Source organism: Cebus imitator, unplaced genomic scaffold (genome assembly GCF_001604975.1).
Source record: "Cebus imitator isolate Cc_AM_T3 unplaced genomic scaffold, Cebus_imitator-1.0 Scaffold47, whole genome shotgun sequence".
In the NCBI taxonomy this organism is placed as follows: domain Eukaryota; kingdom Metazoa; phylum Chordata; class Mammalia; order Primates; family Cebidae; genus Cebus; species Cebus imitator.
The window spans coordinates 1,729,825-1,753,338 of NW_016107362.1; the positions used below are offsets into that span (position 1 = coordinate 1,729,825).

The 23,514-nt window shown below is 43.5% G+C and overlaps 1 protein-coding gene across 1 annotated transcript in view; it reads right to left on the reverse strand.

Annotated features, from left to right (window-relative positions):
• The window catches only part of TBC1D1 (TBC1 domain family member 1), a 241,899-nt gene that overhangs the window by 29,271 nt on the left and 189,114 nt on the right, over nt 1–23,514 (reverse strand). The window contains exons 15-17 of the mRNA XM_017527240.2: nt 17,542–17,727; nt 11,691–11,852; nt 5,098–5,256 (exon numbers count right to left, since the gene is read on the reverse strand). Coding sequence (XP_017382729.1) covers nt 5,098–5,256; nt 11,691–11,852; nt 17,542–17,727 — 507 coding nt within the window. The remainder of the gene's footprint in view (nt 1–5,097; nt 5,257–11,690; nt 11,853–17,541; nt 17,728–23,514) is intronic.

A 23,514-nucleotide genomic window follows, 5' to 3' on the forward strand; every position in this document is an offset into this window, starting at 1 on the left:
GCATCAGAAATTCTCAATCAGCAGCCAGTCAAGGATGGTGACCTCAGCAATGAGTTTTCACAAGCCCCTCATAAGATCTTGCAGGTCGTCCCTGCATGGTGCTGTGAGGAACCCCATCCCGTCTTAGAGGGTCCTGCCTTATTCTATTCAGAGCCCATCTGACTGCATTTTCAGCAAGACCCCTGACATCTCGGCTCTGTTTACTATGTGGCAGCTGCTACTGGAGGCCAGAGATCTCTTGCACCAAACACGGGGCCACCCACGAAGATAGGCAGTCTCATGGTGCCTCTGAACAGTTGACTAACAAGCTTCTTTCTTTTGCTCTTTTCTCCAGGCAGTGGTACTGGCAAACCAGCAATCTGACACTGACCCTCTAACTCCTCTGCAGAAGAAAAACCCCACAACCTAATGATCTCGAAGATTCCTTCCCGGATGAAGATCTGGGATAGCAGGGTATGATTCCCTGCAGGGATTTTAAACTGTGCCACCCCCTTACGGACCTATAATATGCAGGTTAACAAATCTATAGTAGTAATTGATGTGGGGGAGATTAGGTGCATTCTTTTTTCAGCTTTCTGACTTAACGGTGCTCCTGGGTTTCTGGACCTGTTAAAGCGTTCTTTTGGCTGAAGCCCTTTGATCCTGGGAGGGGCTGCACGCCTCACTGGGGAATGCAGCTGATGGCTGGAAAGTGTTCTAGGCCAGGATGCTGGGGAGCGAGCAGATGACGTGAAGCCTGAAGGGGTCCCCTGGGAGTTTCCCAGTGTCACTGGCAGCCCCCAGTGTGGCCAGGACCACAGCGGGAGCCCCAGACAGAAGGCAGGCTGCTGTGCAGTCCGTGTTGTCTATTCCAGGAGAGTCACAGAAGAGAAAAGAAAATGGTGTCAACTGTCTGAGGGCTGGACAAATGGATGCAGATGGATGGGGCAGGCTCCTGACCCCAGGCTTCGAGAAGACTATGTGAGTATCATGTGCTAGGCTCAGAGCAGTTGCCTCTGGCTAGTGTGATCTCCAAGGAAACATGATTCTACCAAAGCAGAGTGGGGACAGTTGCGTGAGGATGGAGTGGGCAGAGCCAAGAAACACAGAATTATGGCACCCTAGAAGGGATGTGGCAAGGAGACTGAGGAGACCTGGCTTCCAGGACTCCTTCTGCCACCGAGTAACTCGCATTGTGGGCAGAGAACGGAAGCTCCCCGGGGCTTGTTCATCTCCTCTAAGCTGGAAATAATGGCACGTGCCCAATCTCACACAGAGTGTGTAACGATGAGATCTGACAAAGGCTGAGAAAATAGTTCACAAACTATAAAACACTACCCAGCTATGAGGCCTATTATTCTTACTCTTTGGAGGAAAACACTTTGAAAAAAAAAACCTGTTTAGACTAAAAGCCAATTTGAGAAAGCATAGCAAGAGGCAGGAAAAAATACCCCACGGAAACTCAAAATATATCCAACCAAGTATTCTGTTCTTCTGGCAAGAATATGAAAGTCACTTTTTAAGAAAAACTGAAATCCGGATCTGCTTCTGCTCTATGCTAACACCTTCACTGGACCTTGAGGTAACCGTAGTGTAGACTTAACAACTGACTTGGCCCCAGCGCGGCCTTGGGTGAGAGGAGACGGGGATGGAACGGGTGAGGCCTGGAGGAGCTTCTGAGGGAGACCTCCCTGGGCGGAGTCAGCCAGGGCACCTGGGACTCCACTGCCAGGTCTGGGCCAACCCCAGTTTCCCGGTTCCAGTGGGGAGAGGAGACTGCCCTCAGGGATCCCAGGAAAAAGCCTGGAGAGAGACACAGAGTGACCTCAAGTGAAGGTCCTCTCAGGCCCTCGGGAAGTATGTGGAGGGCATCCAAACTGGAGGCCAGGATGGGAAAGAGTGGGGAAGACAGAGGGGGCCAGCGCTGGCAGGGATGGGAGCGGCAGAGGGAGAGGGCAGGGAGATGCAGGCAGAGGACTTGAATGCAGGCAGCCCTGCCAGTGGATGAGAAAGGCTAATCCCCGGGCTCCCACAGACCTCCTGCCAGCTCAGGGAAGGTGTCCAGCCCTGCAGGAGAGGCCGCAGTGGGGTGCAGGCACACATGGTGCCCCAGGAGAGAGCCCAGCCACACCGAGGTCCTTATGCTGATCTGGCCTCTTCTTTTCCCTCTGCAGAAAAGTGATGACATCTGAGCAACATGAAGCAGGAGCTGGTCCTGCCCGTGGAAGAATGAGGGGAGACTGCAGGCAAATGCAGAGAAGAGGGCAGCCGAATCGAGGAGGGGAGACGCCCTTCCCGCTCCTCCCAGCCTGTGAGCGAGGGTGGGGAGTAGGGCTGGCTACCCTCCCTCCCATTCAGCCTCCTACTCTGACCCTATTTCTCACTTTGCTTCACATGATAGGAACACGATGGCATTTCCTGTTACATATCACGACTGCAAACACAGCTACTGCCAACTCACAAAACTGCCTTCCACAGGGTCAGTGGGCCACATGGGCCCCAGCTCCATCAAGACTCAACATTGGCTGCCACTGCACAGCAGTACGGGGCTCCTGGGCTCAGAGGGTCCCAGGGAAGCACAGAGTGACAGTGGGTTCAGTTCCGGCCACCTCCCCTCAGCTGACTTTGTGAGCATGGTCAACGCATGACCTCAGTTTCTTCATTTCTTAGAGAGGGTGCTGGCCACCTTCCCAGGACTGCTGTGAGGGCCCATGAGACGGCCGTGCTAGTGCAGTGCCTCATACTCTGAGTCTCAAAGAGATTCTTTGAGCATCTGCTGTGTGATAGCCACTGTCCTAGGAGCCGAGGGTACAACAGCAAACAGCCGCAGCCCAGTCTGCAGAGGGCTGCATCCTACAAGGGAGAAAGGCAATAAAAAGCCACTGCCATATACTAAGAACAGTTGGGGGAGGTGGAGTAAAAAGTATAATTCCACTAAAAGCTGAATTACCATTTGACCCTGCAATCCCGTGACTGAGTATATACTCAAAGCAAAATGAATCCTCCTACCAAGAAGACACATGTACTCGCATATTCACTCAGCACTATTCACAACAGCAAAGACATGGAATCAACTCACATGCCCATCCACAGTGAACTACATAAAGAAAATGTGATACATATACACCACAGAGTACTAGGCAGCCACAGAAAAGGGCAAACTCATGTCTTTGCAGCAACATGGATGTAGCTGGAGGCTATTCTCCTAAGTAAACTAATGCAGAAACAGAAACTAAGCATCACGTGTTCTCACTTCTAAGTGAGAGCTTAACATTGGGTACACATGGACATAAATATGAGAACAAAAGACACTGGGGACTCCTAGAGGGGGAGGGAGGGGAGGCAGGGGGTGAAAAACTACCTATTGGGTCTATGCTCACTTCCTGGGTGACGAGTTCAATCATACTCCAATCCTGGCATCACACAATACACCTTTGTAAGAAACCTGCACACATACTTCTGGAATCTAAAATAAAAGTTGAAAAAAAGTGTCACTTCTGAAGTCACACTGCCTAGCGGCAAATTAGCTGTGTCACTTTCAGCAAGTTACTTAACCTCTCTGTTTTTATTTTCTCAACTCTGAAGAGAAATAGAACAACATCTACCTGATCGTGGTATAAGAATTAAAGACAGTTTAAGTCCTTCATACAACATTCGGCCCAAGGTGAAGTTAGGCATCAGCAGTGATGATAATAAGCAGATAACAGTGATGGTGATAAATGTGATACACATCATGGGGAGAGTGTGGGGTGTTATGGGGGGCTTAGCAGGACACCTCATCCAGTCTTCAGGTGGGACAGGAGACCACAGTCAGGGACAGCTTCTCAGAGATGACATTTAAGCTAAAGAATAACCTTAAGCGTTATGAAATTAACCTTTAAGGCTAGCTACGTGGTTTGAGAGAAAAGGACTTAATACCGCCCGATGTGTTCACACTGCACCCTCTGTCGTGGCTGCAGGAACACTCAGAGAACTGGGCCCCTGCAGGGCGCCAAAGCAGTGAGTGCGGTATGCAGCCTTCAGCAGCAGCCGCAAGCAGAACAGGTATTCTGGAAGCAGGGCCACAGGCTCTAAAAGCAGCAGGGCCAAACTCCTGCCACATCGAGCCAGCTCACCACCAGTACAGACAGCAGCCTGGGTGACAGGCAGCAGGCAAACAGAATGCATTGCCACCTGACCCCATGCATGGCCACTGACAAGTCAGGAGGGCCCTCTGTGCATCATAATCACACCCAGTTCAACAAGTTCTTCACAGTGGCAACGGCAAATCTATCCCATACAGTCATCCCGTGGCATCCTCAGGGGACAGGCTGTAGGAGTCCCCACAGATATTAAAACCCACGGTGCTCAAGGCCCTTCTATAAGGTGGTGCCACGTTTGCACATAACCTATGCACATCCTCCTATACGCTTTAAATCATCTACAGGTTACCTATAACACCTAATACAATGTAAATCCTCTGGAGACAGTGACTATATTTTAAAATCTATTATTTTTTCATTGATTTTTCTTCCCAAATATTTTCCATCTGAGGTTGGTGGTTGAGCCCCCAAATTCAGAACCCATAGATGTGGCGGAGGATGGGGTGCCGATTGCACCCTGTTCCCATCTTCATATTTTTAAAACTACTCAAGAGACAAGGTGCCACCCAGTTTCCAAAATAAAATCATTCAAGGCACACACACAAACCGCGTTCTGTAATTTTTCTGATGAAATCTGTTTGTAAGCAGTGAAAATGAGGGAGTGGCTCCTGTAATTAAACCAAGCCTCAGTTTTGAACATCTATACGTTTTCCAGGATGCTCCTTCAGTTGACTATAAAAACCTCTCATCAGTATTTGAGTTACTGGACTGAACCACAGTTATGGCTGCAGCCTTAATAAACACCCGCCCTCCATGCAAAGCCAAGTTAACAGGCTACCCAGTGAAAATACGGAGATTTTTCTATGCTTGAAGACGACACGTATGATTACCCTAGGGCTTTTTAAATTAAAAGTCTCGGTAGTAAATTTTGATTGCTAAGCCTAAAGGCAGGTCACTAAATAACTCAGACAGTCTCTTCAGATTTTTCATGTAAGTGAAACTTCCATTTCATCTCTAATCGATGGCACAGGCTTACCAAGATCAATAAGAATCGCGTGCTGCTGAGAAGTCAGCTGCTTTAAGAGTTCTTTGTATGGCACATCCTTTGGCTGCTGTTTGCTGGGAAACTGGTGTTTAAGGTGGAATTGCTCAGCTAGAAATTTCCAGATTTCACCTCGGTGATGACGTGGCACACCTTTAAAAGGGGGAATAGAAGATACAGAGATAATTTATCCATAGAATACAGCTTAATAATAAAAATCAGTTGTGTTTCATGTTCCATGTATCCAAATTCTTGTTCCTTTTTTTTTTTTTCTTGAGACAGAGTCTGGCTCTGTCACTCAAGCTGGAGTGCAGTGGCACAATCACAGCTCACTGCAGCTTCAACCTCCTGGGCTCAAATGATCCTCCCACCTCAACCTTCTGGGTAGCTGGAATTACAGGTGCCCACCACCATACCTGGCTAATTATCTTTTTATTCTTGTAGAGACAGGATCTCACTACGCTGACCAGGCTTGTCTCAAACTCCTGGGCTCAAGCAATACTCCTGCCTCAGCCTCCCAAAGTTCTGAGATTACAGGAATGAGCCACCGTGCCTGGCCACTAGTTCCATTATTAATTAACAGCACAGGAACAGAAAGAAGGCAACTAAAACCTTGTCCTGTTTGCTTCTTCCCTTACTTCCACACCCCATTCTCCCCTCACTTCCCTGGCCCCTTCCTTCTTTCTTTTCACTTCTCCAATGTGTTATCACGTTCTGACCCTATCAGACTCTGCAAGGAATAAAGAATATGACCTGAGCCCTGGTGTCAATGATCGACATTCTAGGCAAATAAGGCCAAGTATGAAAAACTGTATTGTAAGACAGGATCTCAGAAACAAGAGAGAATCAAAAGGAAACAGAGCTCAGATGAAGGAGAAGTTGGCTTATTTCTAACTGAGCAATCAAGTTTCCACAGAATCCTTCATTTGACCCAAGCCTTAAAGATGAAGGAAAAGGAAGAGAGAAGAGCACCAGAGAGAGGGAACCGAGAGTGATTCAGTTTGCCTCAGGCACAAGGGTGCATGGAAAGAGCAGCTGGCAAGGAGGCTGGAAGGGCTACTGTCAGAGGCAAAACTGAGGGCAAGAAACCTGCACTTTGTTTGCTAGCTCCAGGGAACCACTGAACGTTTCTGAGCTGAGATGGTGTAAGCTGATCATAGCTGAGATTCTGGAATTCTGGTGAGGCTTCTTTCTGCAAGATAAGCTGCAAGACAGGCCCAGAGGCTGGGCAGGAACTGACCGCGTAGACACTGCCATGAGCATCCAACAAAGCCTAAAAACAGAAAATGTCCACGAGCCTCCACCTAATGCTGTACCTGTGATTGATTTGAATACTCACAGTGATTAAAAAAACCGTCTAAAACTCAGAAAAGTTCTCTTGAAGTCAAGGATGTTATTCAAGGCAAACCTAATTTTAAAAGGCAACAGTTTTCCACCAAAATTCTTTAGCTCATTCCTCAGCTATTACAAGGCCAAAAGGTGGGAAGGGGGAGAGCAAGAAGACTGAAGAATCAGATGCCAAGTCTTTCTCGTCTCTCTGGAGAAAGAAGCCTCCGAGTTAGGAATTCATCTTTCTTTCCATCCAGGGAAAAAAGCCACTTTGTACCCTGTCCTGCCACTCAGAGCCTGCCCAGAGGATGGTTTCTCTGGTTTCTGTCTCTGGTCACCCTTGGGAAAAGTTTCTGCTCTGGCAAGGTAGCAGCAGCAGACAGCACTGATCGTGGGGCCACTGTGCACCGCTGCCATTCCACACGTTACGTATATTGGTCCATATCACCCTCATAGCCTTCTAAGGGAAACACAATTATCCTCATGGTAAAGAAAAGAGAGGCAGTGAGAATAGGTCCCTTGCCCCAGGTCATTAGCCGGTGAGTGACAGCCCAGGGACATTGATTGCCATTTCCTCTTGGTGTCCTCCATGTCGAAAATGTCAAACAAGGCTGCTACTCAAACGGGGACTAGAGAAAAAATATCTTTTGGTCATTCATTGCAAGATATATTTTCTATCTTGCAATGAATGATAAAACAACCATCTGTTGATTTGAACCAAATAGTAATCATTTTATTAACAGATTCACAAGGACTCAGTGAGTCACCTCTTGGAAGTACTTACTGTGTAGTAAGTACTTTGTTTTTTCCCTTTCACATATCATTTTTTTTTTTAAGTTGGCCTGTAGGAGAAATACAGGGCCCCAGTAAATCATGACCACATCCTATACCTTCTTTAATTTTATCTCAGCATTAATATAATGACTCTGTAGAGTGAGTTGAATGGTGGCCCCTCAAAAAAGATGTGTTCAATTCCTAATTCCTGGAGCTTGTAAATGTTGCCCTTCTTTGCAGAATTAATTAAGCAAGGACTTTGAGAGGAGGAGAGCATCCTGGATTATCCAGGTGGGCCTATATCCAGGGACAAGCATCCTTATAATAGACATGCAGAGGAGGAGATGAGAAGGGGAATAGATGCGACCAAGGGGGCAGAGGCTGGAGTGCCGTGGCCACAAGTCTAGGAAGCTGATGGCCACCAGCAGCCGGAGGAGGCCAACTGCAGACAGGCTGACACCATGGTTTTAGAGTTTCGGCTTCCAGAACACTGAGAGAAGAATTTCTGTTGTTTCAGTCGCCATTTTTGTAGTAACTTGTTACAATAGCAACAGGAAACAAATACACCCTGATATCTGCTTTCTGCTATCTTCTATTTCTTGTCTCCCTCTCTGCTATTCCAGCGCATAGATATATCCTGGGTACGTACATACACACACACACACACACACACATACACACACACACACACACACACACACACACACACACTCTCTCTCTCTCTCTCTCTCTCTCTCTCTCTCTCTCTCTCTCTCTCTCTCTCTCCCCACAAATACTTCACACCCTGATGACAAGTAAATGTGGGCTGGAAAACAGCATGGTAAGTGATTTAGAGTGGAGCTTTATTTCACAAAATACTTTTCTTCAAACTGGAAAATTTTCCCAAGTTATGAAATGTCCAATTTCCTGTTACTAAATAATTCCCATTGTCTTATCAGACCTTTACTTTTTGGAAGAAATAAATATTGGCTGTGTCATTGGACAGTAACCGATATTGTGGTATTCAGGAGTAAGCTTAGATTCTGTGACTGAAAGCACAGGATCACACAGGTTGGACCCCATGTTTTTGCTAAGAACACCCTTCCCCAGTGTGGTGCTACCTTCGCTCCTAATCCAAGAGGGAAACCTGGCAGTGGAGCCCGCCTAGGGCTTGCAGGCAGGGTCTGGGTGGGCAGGAGGCTGTTCCTCCACCCCCCATGTAAATTGCTTCTTCCTCACCTAAAAAAGTAATATATACTCACTGTTTAAAAGGAGGACAAAAAAAAAAAAAAAAAAAAAAAAAAAAAAAAAAAAAAAAAAAAAAAAAAAAAAAAAAAAAACCTCTGAAAATGTAAAAGGTATAAAGAAAGTGAAAAACCACTCATAACTAGAATGAACACATATTCACCATCCAAAGCAGGAAGCTTTTGAAGTGAGGAGGAGGAAAGCTATTAATAATTTTGCCAGGAGAGGAGTCCTGCCTATGACCCGGATACCTGCATCATAGATGTTTTTCCATGTATACACATAGAGAACTCTCAGCTGCACAGGAGACCATGCTGTACTCTTTTCATTTAACAACTTATGTCAGACATCTTTTACATCAGTAAATACAGACCTACTTACAATGTCGTTTTCAGGGAATATGACATAGAATAGTCACATGGTTGGGTATTCTGTTTTGTTTTGGCTATTAAACAATGCCACAATAAGCATTCTTACTACAGTACATTTTTGGTTGATTCATTTCTAGAGTATGTTTCTATAACTGGCATTGCTGGGTCAAAGGTAAGCAGAGTTTACCTCTGCCCTTACTGTCAGAAGCTCAGGCAGCCACTCTGCAATCTCATTCCTAAAAAATACATTCCAGCTTATAAGGTTCTATCTAGATATCTTTAGAGAAATCATTTTGACCTGAACTAAACTGAATTATCTATAATTATACTATCTTCTCCTAAATTGATACCCTAATCCTGCCTCCTCATCTAATTTTAACTGGGAAAATTTTATAAATTCCTTTATTTCTGTCATTTCAGGGTGTTTTACATCACTACGAGGAAGGGCCTCTTTTTTTTTTTTTTTTTTTTTTAGATAGAGTCTCACTCTGTAGCCCAGGCTGAAGTGCAGTGGCGTGATCTTGGCTCACTGCAACCTCCGCCTCCTGGGTCCTGGTTCAAGCCAATTCTCCTGCCTCAGCCTCCCAAGTAGCTGGAATTATAGGCACATGCCACCATGCCCAGCTAATTTCTGTATTTTTAGTAGAGTCGGTGATTCACCATGTTGGCCAGGCTGGTCTTGAACTCCTGACCTTGTGATCCACCTGCCTTGGCCTCCCAAAGTGCTGGGATTACAGGCCTGAGCCACCACACCCGGCCGAGGAAGGGCCTCTTAATCTACACAACTGTCCTCTCTTTCAAGATCTCTGAGCCAGAGTTAGCCTCTACTTCAAAGGTCAAAGATATGATTCTAATTTAGTCTCACATTTTTAGATTCACATTTTTACTCTGAGCCACTAAATAGACCAGCATCATTTGTTTGGAGTTGTTAAATCTTAATGTGTTAAAACCACCTGATTGACAAAAGCCCCCTTTATGGTTAGAGAGAGTTCTGCCATAAAAAGTGACATGGCAAAGTCAGGGAATACCTAAGGAAATTCCAGGTCAGCCTTAGCTCACTCCAGTATATAGAACGTTCAATCATCTATGCCCGATTTTCACTACCCAGGGTCCAGATTCCTGGAGTATTTCTATTAGCCTCCACATAATATGCCCAATGAAAAACAAATATCCAGGTGCCAGGCTTCTAAGAAGCTCAAATATTTGGAATGCTGTCACAGACAGCAATTGGCCTTTCACAGAAGGAAAGACACCTGAAGGCGATCATCTAGGCAAACGTGAAAGGGGGAAGAACAGGCTCACTCTTTTCTCTGCTTTCTGCCTTTTCAAAGCGGCAATTTGGAGCCATTTGGTGTAAGGGTAAACCTTAAGTGACAGCTACAGGTGCAAGGAATATTAAGACTCGAAGAGAGCTCCAAGATCCTCAGCTTGGTGCAAGTCTCTCATTCTATCAGCAAAGAGGCAGGAGCCCAGAAAGAGGGTACCTGCCAAAGTCACACTGAAAGCTGCTGTGAATACAGCATTTCAGTCTTCACCACTGCATACATGTTCTGAGAAAAGCACCTTGAGATCCTGTTCAACAGGAGACAGTGCAGTACGGTGGTGTGAACCCAGCTCTGTGGCCTGAGCCACTACTCAGCTGCTCTAAGCCCAAGTGTGCTTATCCCTAGAAAGGAGAAAGGCATAACAAACAGTAACTACCTATGATTACTAAAATCGATGTCAAAATTCAGAAAAGGGTAAAAAATGCCTAAAAGACTATAGTAGAAAATACTGCTTTGTTCCATTAATGCTCCTAGAGATGAAAAATACACATGCAATGTTTTTCCACTGTACAACTGATAAAGCCAGGAAAAACCCATTCTGTACATATTTGCAACCCTTATTCAAAACACCTGGTTATTCATGATCAGCTCAACTGGAACTCAGTAGCATAGAATCAGATCAGACTCAGACTTTTACTCTTGCCAGAAGACATTAACACACATTTTAAAATAAATCATTGTTTGACTAGAACACTAATCATGACTAAGGTAAGCTCCAAAACAGCACTTTTCAAACTATCTGTGAAACATCAATTTTTTTTTTGTTTTTAAAAAATGTTCCAATCCACTACAGACTGATTTTTTATACCATACAGTAAAAATAAATTAGTAGAAAAACAAAATGAAAAAAAGGTAAGATGGACAAAACGTAAATCCACATTTTTTTATTAGGATCACTGTGTCAAATTGCCAGAAACATTTCCAAACACTTAGTCTCAACTTCTGTACTTATCTCCTCTTCTTAGACCAGTAACAGTTTGGGCTGGCAGATCACACTGAGAAAACAGTGAATCCTGCCCGCTCTCTAAGGCCTTACAGTATGGCAGACACATGCTGTGTGCTCCTCATAACATCCACTGTCACCACCCACATCTTACACTTGTGGAAACTGCAGCCCAGAGAGGGTGAGGCATTTGTCTAAGATCACACTGCAAAAGTAAGCGGCAGGGCTGGGACTTAAACCCAAAACCACCTGTCTGAAGTCTGTGCTCCATACCCTATGCTGTCTCCCTAAGGCACCCAGAGAGAAGCCATACGATTAGTTTCTAGTTTATAATTTAATTCCAAGTATATCATCAAATCATTATCCAGTTTATAGGTAACCAAGCCCTTGGGTTTTTCTGTCTTCTTCCTATTTCCTGGTCTTCTGGGAATTTTAATTAAGAGGAATCATGAAAGGTGGTTGAAACTCCTATCTATTAAGTAAGGTATCTGGAAATAGATTAAGATGTGATGAAAAGAAGGGAGATGGCCACTAAAATTAGACTTAATTTTTTTATTCCACACTTCTCCCCAATCCCCAAAGAGGGGTGAGACTGACTAGGTGATTCCCAACAAAGCTTACCTTGCCCAACAGCCGAGTGCATTTTTTCCATGTCAAACTTAATTTTTGATCTTCCTGGAGTGCTAAGCATCTTTTCCCACACTGTAGTTACTTCTTTAAGGCAGGGAGTAATTTCTTCGTAATCGAGCTTCAGGCGCTTGTTTAGCAAATCATTTTCGGAGGCTGGAATAGACCATCAAGAGGGCATTGGTCCAGGCTACAGCTATGCTTCCATTACACAACATGGCTGCCTACTGCTATCCTGCTGAGATGGCGAGCAGTACAACCGGCTTAGCGGATCTAGTTAAAGTCACTGTCCATGCCCCTACCCATTTTCCTTGTTTTGGAAAACACTAAAAACCTAGGAAGAATGTGACTTCTCTTACCCCCTCACTCCCAATGTACCCTGTTGGCTCTACTGCTAACACAAAACCCACATCTGCCCAATTCTTTCCATCTTACCCCTATCAAACCATAAGTCTCCCAGGACAGCAGCTATGTGTTATTAATAAAATTCCTAGTGACTAGCATGGTTACAACTGGATGCAATTTTTTCATCTAAACTAGGAGAGGCACTCCAAAGATAGTTTTCATATTTAGAGCCAAACCTCTGTTTGGTAGCTTCTACCATTGATCCCATTTCTGCTTCTTGGAGCTCAACTATATAAATCTCCCCCTTTCAAATGACATCTCTCAAATGTATGAAGATAGCTATTGTTTCCCGCCAAAACTTACTCAACCTTAAAGCTGCATGAAGAATTATAACCAAACTATCAAACTTAGGGGGGAATAGTGTCGATAATGGGAAATGTGAAATTAACAATTTACATTGATTCCTGGGCCCAATCTCTCATTTCATGGCCACAGAAACTGAAGCTCAGAAAGATCAGGTGATTTGGCCACGGTTATTTACTAGCTAGAAGGAAGCTGCATGATCCTAGGCGCAGTGCTGCCTTCCTCTCAACGTTTATGTTTTCCATCTCCCATCTTTAATCTTTCCCCTCTTGCTTTGACGAATACATTTCTAAGGTCCTGTTACACAATTCCCGACACCTCTGGAGTTCACATTTTTTAAAAATGTCAATCCTAGTTTTTTTGTTTCTTTTTTTTGGTGGGGGGGGCTGAGATTTGAGCGATGAGAAAACACGATAAATGTCACCAGAGTTGAGCTAATCCTTGCAGCAAATCACGTTTGGGGCTAGCCTTGCTGAACAGCAACTGGCAGCAGTGCTGGGCTCTTGATGCCAGCATACGCTTCCCTGGCAGTAAGGCTGCTACAAGCGCATCTGGCCACCCTAACAGAGCCCAGCAGGCCACATGAGGAACCTGCTCTGAAGTCAACACAACTTCACACAGCCAGAAAGAACTGGCCAGAAGATTCAGCTGAAAAGGCTCAATCCATGTATTTTGCTACTGGCCCAAGCAACATCCTGCTGTTTTGGTGTCCTGACAACACTGCTGCCTAAAATCAGTGGCCTCCAAAATGCCTTATCAACCAAGGCAGATGGTGCAGACCTGCAGCAAACGCCAGGCTCCAAGACCAGAACTTCAGATACAGGACCCAGCTGCTCACAGCATTAAATAAGACCCCACACGCCCATGTGGTTTTTTAAGCTTGTGGGGATCGGGGAATAGGATTGACTGAGATCAAAAGTAAATTTGCAACGAAGTTCTCTAAAATATTTGTTACGGTTTAACACAAATGTCTGAGCCAACTTGGACTTTGTGATAATGCTCAGGTCTGGAGGGCGGGCTATGGCTGCTCTGTCCCCAGTTCTGCTCTGTTAACAATGGCATTCTCAGACAAAGCTGTCTCGCCAGCTGCCACTACCTCTTGAAGCTTAGAATGGAAAGCTAAGAGGCTGGGAGGCTCAGCATCTAAATGACCCCCACACTTGCAGAGATTTTAGAAGAACTGCACTGAATATTTGATTTTTAAACCATCACATATTATTTAACTAAGAAAAGTGTTTTTTAAAAAAACAAAAAACATTAACTGTAATTCAAAATTTAATGTTATCACATCATTTTAGTCTTAGTAAAGTATAAAATGCTGAGTTATATGAATTGGCTCAACTGGCAATAACATGCCAACACTAAGCCATGGCTGTATTATTGAATCACATGATGTGATCTTGCATTAGGCTGCTCACATCTTCATTTAAAAATAGGGAAAAGTAGACCGGGCGCAGTGGCTCATGCCTATAATTCCCGAACTTTGGGAGGCCAAGGTGGGTGGATCACCTGGGGTCAGGAGTTCGAGACCAGCCTGCCCAACATGGTGAAACCCCATCTCTATTACTAATAATTTAAAAAAATAGCCGGGTATGGTGGCAGGCACCTGCAATCCCAGCTACTTGGGAGGCTGAGGCAGGAGAATTGCTTGGACCCAGGAGGCAAGGTTGCAGTGAGCTGAGATCATGCCACTGCACTCTAGCCTAAGCAACAAGAGCAAAATTTCGTCTCAAAAAAACAAGGGGTCAGGGGGAAATGGCCTCGCAGTGGGGACGGCAGAGGACTGGTGGCTTCAAAGAGAGGCAACGCTTTTTGTCCTAACACCAGTGAAAATTAGCTAATTTTGGAGAAATCACAACTTCAGCTTCCAAGTGCTACAATGGTGTGAGGTAGACTTAGGTGGCACAGTACCATTCTTTCCAGGATGCAATGCTTCCAGAATAGTAAAAATATTTGATTCATATAGTCAAGTCAGGAAATAGGCTTAAGCATAGGAAAAACTTTCTCACACACATTCTTCTAAATTCTTTCCCAAAGAGTATGCAAGTCAGCTTGAACCCCTGATCAATTTCAAGAGCCATCCCAGATGTAATTTAACCTTCCTTTAAGAAGGGAGGAAAAAAACCCCACAATAGGATGCCTATCTCTCTAAGCACATAGTCCACAGCAGGTCCTCGAAAAACGTCTTTGTGCTCAATTTCACTTCTTTATAATGCTGATAAGTAAAAAATGGATTCCCGGCCCGGGGCCTTGGTCTGTGCGGAGTTTGTGTTCTTTCCATGTCTATGTGGGTTTTCTCCAAGTGCTTCAGTTTCCTCCCCCGTCCCAGAGATGTGCACATTAGGTTAATCAGTATGTCTACATGGTCCCAGTCTGAGTGTGTGTGTGTGTGTGTGAGTCACCCTGAGATGGGATGACATTGAGTCCAGGGCCCGTTCCTGCCTTGCACCCCAAGCTGCCGGGAAAGGTTCTGGCCACCTAGACCCTGAAGCGGAGTAGGTGGAAAAATAATTACCTTTATTTTTTTCAGACGGAGTCTCGCTCTGTTGCCCAGGCTGGAGTGCAGTGGCATCATCTTGGCTCAATGCAACCTTTGTCTACTGGGTTCAAGTGATTCTCCTGCCTCAGCCTCCTGAGTAGCTGGGATTACAGGTGCCCACCACCATGCCCAGCTAATTTTTTTTTTGTAATTATAGTAGAGAAGAGGTTTCACCACATTGGCCAGGCTGGTCTCAAACTCCTGATCTCAGGTGATCTACCCACCTCGGCCTCCCAAAGTGCTGGGATTACAGATATGAGCAACTGTGCCGAGCCAATAATTATTTTTATTAATATTTCTTAAATGTTTGCATAGCTCACAATTACATTAGTATTTAATAATAGAAGTGTCTTAGGTCTTTATTTAGAATTTGGTGATGTTTTTGTGCCCAGAAATATGCCATAGGAACTTAACTCTTGTTTTCATCAATAAACCCTTGGTAAAATTGGTTTCATTATACCTCATTTTGCTGAAAGTTGCAGTTTCCATGAGCCTATTGGCAACACTAAGCGAAGACTTACTGTACACTCTGGCTGCTTCTTGTCAAACCCTGCATCTATATTTAATGTAAAAGTTCTGCCCCCCCAACCCACCCCGACAAAACTTACTAAATATTTTTAAGCAATCAGGCTCTTACTGCTGGTTATTTTTCTCAGCAATCCAGGTCCTATACACACTAACACAATAGATTAATGCTTCCAGCATTATATTAAACAAGTTTATTGCGTTTTCACCACAGAGATAAACACATGTTGAACTTTACAGAGCTAAGAAGAGAAACGAAGCAAACAGTCAAAATAAAAGACCACAAAAACTGAGCAGTGCCAAGAAGCCAAATGAAATGAGGAAGCACTAGAAGAATGTTGGCAAGGGCCAGTAAACTTAATGCAACACCTGGCAAGGCGTTCCAGGTAACCTTAGGAAACTCTCGCCTGTTCATTCTAGTCTGCCTGGTCATTGTTTGCACAGCAGGATGCTTTCTGCTTTTGCAGCATACGATTTCGCCTCGCCAACTACAGCTGTCCTCACCACATTCTGAAGATGCCAGCTGTGAGCACCATTCCCATTTTATAGCTATGCCCTGATTTTACATGGCTGTCATTTGCAAGAAGATTGGCCAGTATCAGCATTAAAGTTTATGACCTACGTGATGAACATAACTGCCTTTTTCCTCTTCAACAAAAATCCCAAGATATATAAGAATATAACTGCTGTGCTTCTGAGCTATCATTTAACTGATGAGACATGCAGTAACACCATCACTACCAAACATCTTTTTGACATCTGCTTTTAGAATTACCTTCAAGAGCACACAAGAAAGCAGCAGAAAAACTGAGTTGGAAAAAAACAGCACTCATCTGCTCTACCTGCCCTCCAGCGTGCTATCACCATCCACAGCACCCTGATGGGAGGACCTGTCTTTCTCAGCTTCACAACTGCATACAGGAAAGCTTACTAACCTATTCCAACTAAGGGACTACTTTCATGTCGGCAGTTCTTATGCCTTTATATTTCATTTTTTGTTTCCAGTCAAAATATACAGACACTATCTCTTTACAGCCTATGAATTCGTACTTTTCAACTGCAGAAACTATGTTTCCGGTACCCAGTGTTGTCATAACTCACAAGTATCTCATGGACATGCACAGAGAACGTCTATTCACTCGCTATGACACTAGCTATGAACTGAAACTCACGGGATGCAACACATTCTTGGGAGCTTATTCCTCAGACTTGGTGTCTGAATGACTTTCAGCTCTAAAAGCAACAAGGTCATTTTAAAAGACCAAAGTCTGCAATCAAAGATGATGCTGAATGAAAGGTACTTTAATTCCAAAATTGTTCTGGGGAATGGCAGTATAACTGAACCACCTGCTACGTCTTCCCTTTGAAAGGGACTATGCAGACTTCCTGCTCAAAATCTTCATGACTTCATAGCGGGGCAGTTGTCTAGACACCCTAAAACCCATGCTCTTTCCAAAGGGTACGTAAACTTTGTGTCTTACGCTACTTTGAAGATAATATTAATTGGTTCCAGTGTCAGTATGGAAACAGGAAATGAACAAATTCTAAACTTTACAAGTTCATATTTTGACACTATTGATATCAGTACAGGTAGAGCTCAGCTAATGTTTTTTTTTTTTTTTCTGATTACTTGCAACTCACTGAAAAAGCACATAAAGTTATGCATTTTAATGACTTACACAAGAAAAGTTCATACGTAACACACAGGCGCAGACTATGGCTGAGGATAAAGTTGAGAGAGCGAGAGGGAGTGGGGGACGGGGGGATGAAACAAAACAAACACCTTTCAGAGTGTTAGAGCTCAGATTTAAAGCTTGTATCTCGGAATTTCTAAACACTGTACAAATGGTGACCATATAGGAATAATGAACACAGTTGGTGAAACTATCATTAGATCACCAAAAGGTAAACAGTGTTAATAAGACTCTGAAACAGTAAACAGACACTATAGATAGATGTGTACATTAGACTATCATGCTGCTATATTTTTAAGACAGCATGCTACGTCTGATGTGATTCACTTTAGAGCCTAGGTAAGACCAGGCCTGCTCAATAGCAAGATGGCAAACCAACCTTGGAGCTTCTGATTTTCCTTCTCCATCCTGAGCAGCAGTATCTGTTGAAGAATAGCCTTTTGCCACAGCTCTCGGAGCTCACGAGATGTCCTTTTCTTTTCCTCTGGTGCAGGGCCAAAGGGTCCATCTTCACAAACTGGTTCTAAAGGAGATCGTGGGGGAAGCTCTCCCAGCTCTGAATAATCTGGAGAGGGAAAAGAACATTCCAGAATTGTCATTTTTCAACATAAAATGCATGCTCAAACACAGTGCCAAATCAGCAAATTCTGTTCATTCAGATGAAATATAATAAGATCACCAAACTTAAAATTCATGTGTTAATACGCATTGAAATAAGCCATGTCTGAGCCACAAACATGAAAAAATGATACGTCAAATAGCAAGCAAAACTTCAGTAGCTGAGGAAGTATTTAAAGATACCTGCTTTTTAAGGTGTGATATTTTCAACTTCTTCTGAAAATGTTATTTAATATTATTAATTATAGAAAACGTTCATACAGTGCCTACCGTGTACCAAACTGTTCTCAGAGCTTTATGTATAATAATTTAACACCCGCAAAACTCTAAGACATAAGTATTGTAACTATCCCGTTTTAAAGATAGTTTAAACCGAGTCACAGGGAGTTTATACAACTTGCCTAATGTCACAGAGCTAGGAAGGAGTTGAGCCAGGACTAGAACCCAACAGTCTGGCTCTCATGTGCATTCTTAACTACTGTGCTATCTGGCCAGGTATTCTGAAAGAAGATTAAAATGCATTGAATAGCCCGTAATAACAGTGACCATTAACAGACCCTCTACCAAGTGCTGGGCACTGTGCCGTGCATTTTATACAGGTAGACTCGTTTAATCCTGATGGCAAGTCCAGAAGGCAGGTATTAGCCTGGAAAGGAAACTGAGGCTCGGTAACTTGCCCAAAGCCATACAGTGAGTAAGTAGGTCCCCTGGCATAGTCTAGCTCACATCTTTCTGATTCAGAAGACCATTTGCTTCCCACTAGATACCACTATAATCCAAACGTTTCCTATGTCTGAATTACACAGCTTTATAGAGTCTTATTTCATTATGGTCCTATCAAACAAATGAATAGATGAAAATTCTACATCTTTTGGGGGTTTACATGCATAATAGGAGAATGTTCCTTTGTACTGTTGAAATTATCTATAAAGTATCACCTCAATTTGATACATATTATGAGAGGCAGTATAGTTTAGTGATTAATAGGGCAGGTTCTGGAGTCAGGTTGCCAAGATTCTAATCAAGACTCTGTCATTCAGTATGGTGATTCCTCAAGGATCTAGAAATAGAAATACTATTTGACCCAGCAATGAGTGTATATGAAAAAAGTTATAAATCATTCTATTATAAAGACACATGCACAAGTATGTTTATTGTGGCACTGTTCACAATAAGACTTGGAACCAACCCAAATGCTCATCAATGATAAACTGGATAAAGCAAATGTGGCACATATACACCACGGAATACTATGCAGCCATAAAAAAGGATGAGTTTATGTCCTTTGCAAGGACATGGATGAAGTTGGAAACCATTATTCTCAGCAAGCTGACACAAGAACAGAAAACCAAACACTACATGTTCTCACTCATAAGTGGGAGCTGAACAATGAGAACACATGGAACGGAACATCACACATCAGGGCCTATTGGGAGGTGGGGGGCTAGGGGAGGGATAGCAGGGGGTAGGGGGGATTGGGGAGGGATGGCATTAGGAGAAATACCTAATGTAGATGATATGGAGTGACGGATACAGCAAACCACCATGGCACGTATATACCTATGTAACACACCTGCATGTTCTGCACATGTATCCCAAAACTTAAAGTATGATACATTTTTTTTAAAGATTCTGTCATTTTTGATTTTGTGATCTTTAGCAAGTTGCTCAACCTTCTGATGCTTCCACTTCCCAATCTGTCAGGTGGGTATGACAGTGCCTCCCCTCAGAGTGGTGGTAAAGAGACTGAGTTAATAGGCTATAAACCACTGAGAACAGGACTAAGAACACAATAAAAAAAAAAAAAGCTCTTGTTGTTCGCTATCATATATTTACTAGGGGCACAGAAAAGACATAGAAATTTCAGCTACTCAACTATAAGCCCTAACAAGGTTAGAACCTTGCTACCTTGCCAGCAAGGCAAAGTCATCACTGAGCACAGCTGCTCACACCCAGCAGGGGCCTAAGAAATAACTGTTGAATAAGAGAAGGAACAGAAGTACCGGGTTTACATGTGCTGTTATTTATGTTTTCCCTCTATTTTATAAATTTGTGGCAATAAATATTTTAAAAATAAAAACTAAGGAAAAATAATGCAAATCTATTCTAATTAAAATCAAAGATGGAAAAAATATTTTCCTGCAAAACACTTAGAAAACAAATCCCTTCCCCTGCCAAAACCTGTATACTTAGGATTAGTCATTACTGAATATGATATAGTTCAATTTCATCCTTTTATTTAATTTTATTCTGCAGCGTGAAGTCTTTCATTTGAGCCCTTTCCCTTTTTCCTTTTTTTAATTCTTTTACCATCTTGGCTCTTGGAATTCTGTGGGACACTGCAGTTGTGATTCAAGTTCTGCTTTACCTCACCTTAGAAGCGTATCTCCCACTGGTTTACAAGAGTCTCATTTCCGAAAACTAATTCCTATGAGGTGGTCTGGCTGGCATGGCATGCACTCTCACAACTCATGTGCGTCAAGAGAACCCAGGACCCAGCTAGGCAACAGGGGAGAGCACTGTTGAGAGTTAGGTGGGGTTGACCTGGATATTCTTTTTTTTTTTTTTTTTTTTTTTTTGAGTTGGAGTCTTGCTCTGTCCCCCAGGCTGGAGTGCAATAGCACGATCTTGGCTCACTGCAACCTCTGCCTCCCAGGTTCAAGTGATTTTTCTGCCTTAGACTCCCCAGTGAGTAGCTGGGATTACAGGCATGCACCACCACGCCTGGTTAATTTTTGTATTTTAGGAGAGATGGGTTTTCACCATGTTGGTCAAGCTGGTCTCAAACTCCTTACCTCAGGTAATCCACCTGCCTCAGCCTCCCAAAGTGCTAGGATTATAGGTGTGAGCCACCGAGCCTGGCTGACTTGGATATTCTTAAACCCTACCAGTAAAACAAGGGCTCACCTCACCTAAACTCCTTCTTCTAATCTCAGCCTTCCTGTTTACCACAGCCTTCCTCTTCCCAGGAAACTTCCTACCATGTTCCTTTCAAATTCAGAATCACAATGAGCAGGTGTACCTCAGGCCTGGAGGAGGGAACACGCCCAGCAGTTGCGGCTGCTTGTCCCCAGATCCATTTACTCTCTGCCGACTACTGACAAGGACCACTGTCTATAGCAGTGTATGAAACTCCGGTTTTATTTTAGTATTCAGAGAAACTGAATCTGCAAAAATACAAGTATTGTTTGGTGATGGCAAATGAGAGGTTTAAGACCTAAACTGTCTCCCTAATGTTTTCTGCTTTTGCAATCTTTTTCTTATTTTCACTAGCAACAGTTTGTTGAGCTTTTACCATACAGGTTCTTGACACAAATAAGCTTGTTTGATTCTTACAACGCTCTCATAGGACAGGTGATATTATTATTTCCATTTCCAGCTAAAATAAGTAAGGTGCAGTGAGGCTTTATAACTCGGCCAAGGTCACACAAGTAGTAAGAGTCAGAGCCATGATGTGAAAAAACGTGTATTTTCCTCCAAAGTTTAAAAAAAAAAAAAAAGTTTACCCTGTGCTTCTCTATGTCCACATGCACAAGCCTCACTGGGGATCTTGCTAAATTAAAGATTCTGACTCAGCAAGTCTGAGAGGGGCATCTCCATCAAGCTCCCCAATAATGCGGCCACTGCTTGTTCTCCAAGCACACTCTGAAGAGCAGGGCTCCACGCTGCGGCTTTCCTCTCTATTCCTCATGTAGCCTATGCGCTTCCTAGCACATGGGCTCGTCTCCTTCACTGGGAACACGTTCAGATGCTGTTGTTAGCTGCCTGAATTCAGGTCCTCAACACATGGCAAGAGCTTGTCCCAAACTTGGTCAGGGGATCCAGGCCAAGTCCAGAATACAAACGACATATTCAAGCACTAGTATTAATTTCACCTCTGCATGAACTAAGTAAAAGCTGATCCACCACAAAGGTCAGCAAATAAGCCCAAGAGTTTAAAGGAGCGTTTCTCAACCTCAGTACTACTGACATTTTGGGGCTGGATAATTATTTGTCATGAGGAACTGTTTTGTACACTGTAGAATGTTTAGCAGTCTCCCTGGGCACAGTAGCATCTGCCCACCCAAGTAATGATGATAAAGAATACCTCCGCACATTGCTAAATGTCCTCTAGGGGTCAGGAGGAACAAAACCACCTCTAATAAGAACCCCTTATTAGAGTTAAAATCTTTAACTCAGATTGGAGTTAAATCTCTAAAAGATTCAGAGTTAAAATCTCACAATTTTGTCTCTCCTAAACCCTGAGAAGGGGTAAAAATGCATCTCCTTCATCCAAAGTCATTTCACATGGTAACAATTACTGATTTTATAGTTTACAATTAACAACAAAGTTTTATAGTATTTTTTGTTCATATTAAGAGTAGCCTAGCTACAAAATAGTTCAGTAATTTATAAAGGGAGATAGTTAAAATCTTTGTTTGTTCTAAATTTGGCCTGCTGAATCAGTCCAAGTAAGCTGCTTTCTCAACAATGCCAAAAGATTCAGATCGGGGACAAGGCTTTGGCTTTGTAATCAGTCCTCCATGCGTGTGTAGCCTTGAGAGATGTGGACTTGAGTGGAGTGACAGGTTGAGGAGAATAAAATCAAACTCCCAGGCAACTGTCAGCTGAGAATCTTGTTCTAACGATAAACGTGGGCACTGTTTTAACTTGCATCATTCCTAACAATCCTACCAGCATCGAGTCCCTTAAATGTACTCAGTGATGCGATGCGTTAGGTGGTCTAAGGAGGGCTACTCTGAGGTTTCTATTCTCTAGAACAATCCCAAGGATCTGGCTTCTCTCCCCAACTTGCATTCTTGCTGAGATACAGCTACACAGAGGCCAGTGTGGGAAGCATGGCTTGGCTCAGCGTAGCAGAGGCTGAGCCGAGGCAGGGGCTGCTCTACCTCATGGGCCAACTTTGTTGGAGCCTCTCGGGAAAACGTATACCTTTTGGGTTCCAGTCCCTTGGTACAAAATGTGAGAAATGATATTCACCTCTGACTGCCCAACTGTGGAGACCACAGGCATATTTATAAAGTCTGCAAAGCCACCAAACCAAAGGGCTGCTATAACACCTTAGTCCAGGATTCAATTTTACTATTCTGACATCTCCTATAATGACAGGATGTGGAACACTTAAATTATGTAGCCTTTCAGAAACTACAGCCTCCAATAGGTTCTAAGAATTTTAAAACCAGTCATAATTCAGGGGGCCTTAGAGACAATTGCCTCCCATTAAATCACTGCTATGACACTCCCAACAGACTCATAAATATGATCTATGCTGGCATGTTGATATTTTAGATGCCAAATGAGTCTCCAACAACTCCGTGCTGTTTCATTCTTTCTATCTGCACACAAATGTGTGGGAAAGAGTGTGACATCGCGTCATTGTTATGAACAGAATCAATGCCATGATCAAGAAAGAGAAAAAGCAACATGCACATGACCTCCTATTTGTCCAGTATCTGGTTCTCTCAAGTGTAGAATACAGGGCTGCTTTCTTGCATTTTCACAAAGCACTGGCATTAAGTTCTGAACCGCAGTTCTCCTGCTTTTAAAGACATGACATTAAATCACATGTTAAGCGCCCTGTAAGAAAGAGGAGCTCCAGAAGGAAATGAGAAGACAGATCCTTATTCTCCAATTTTCTGGCTTTTTCTATGTGTTAACCACCATAGAGCATTTTATAACTCTCTTCATCCCTCCTAAAAATTCTGAACTTCATGCCAAAAAAAAAAAAAAAAAA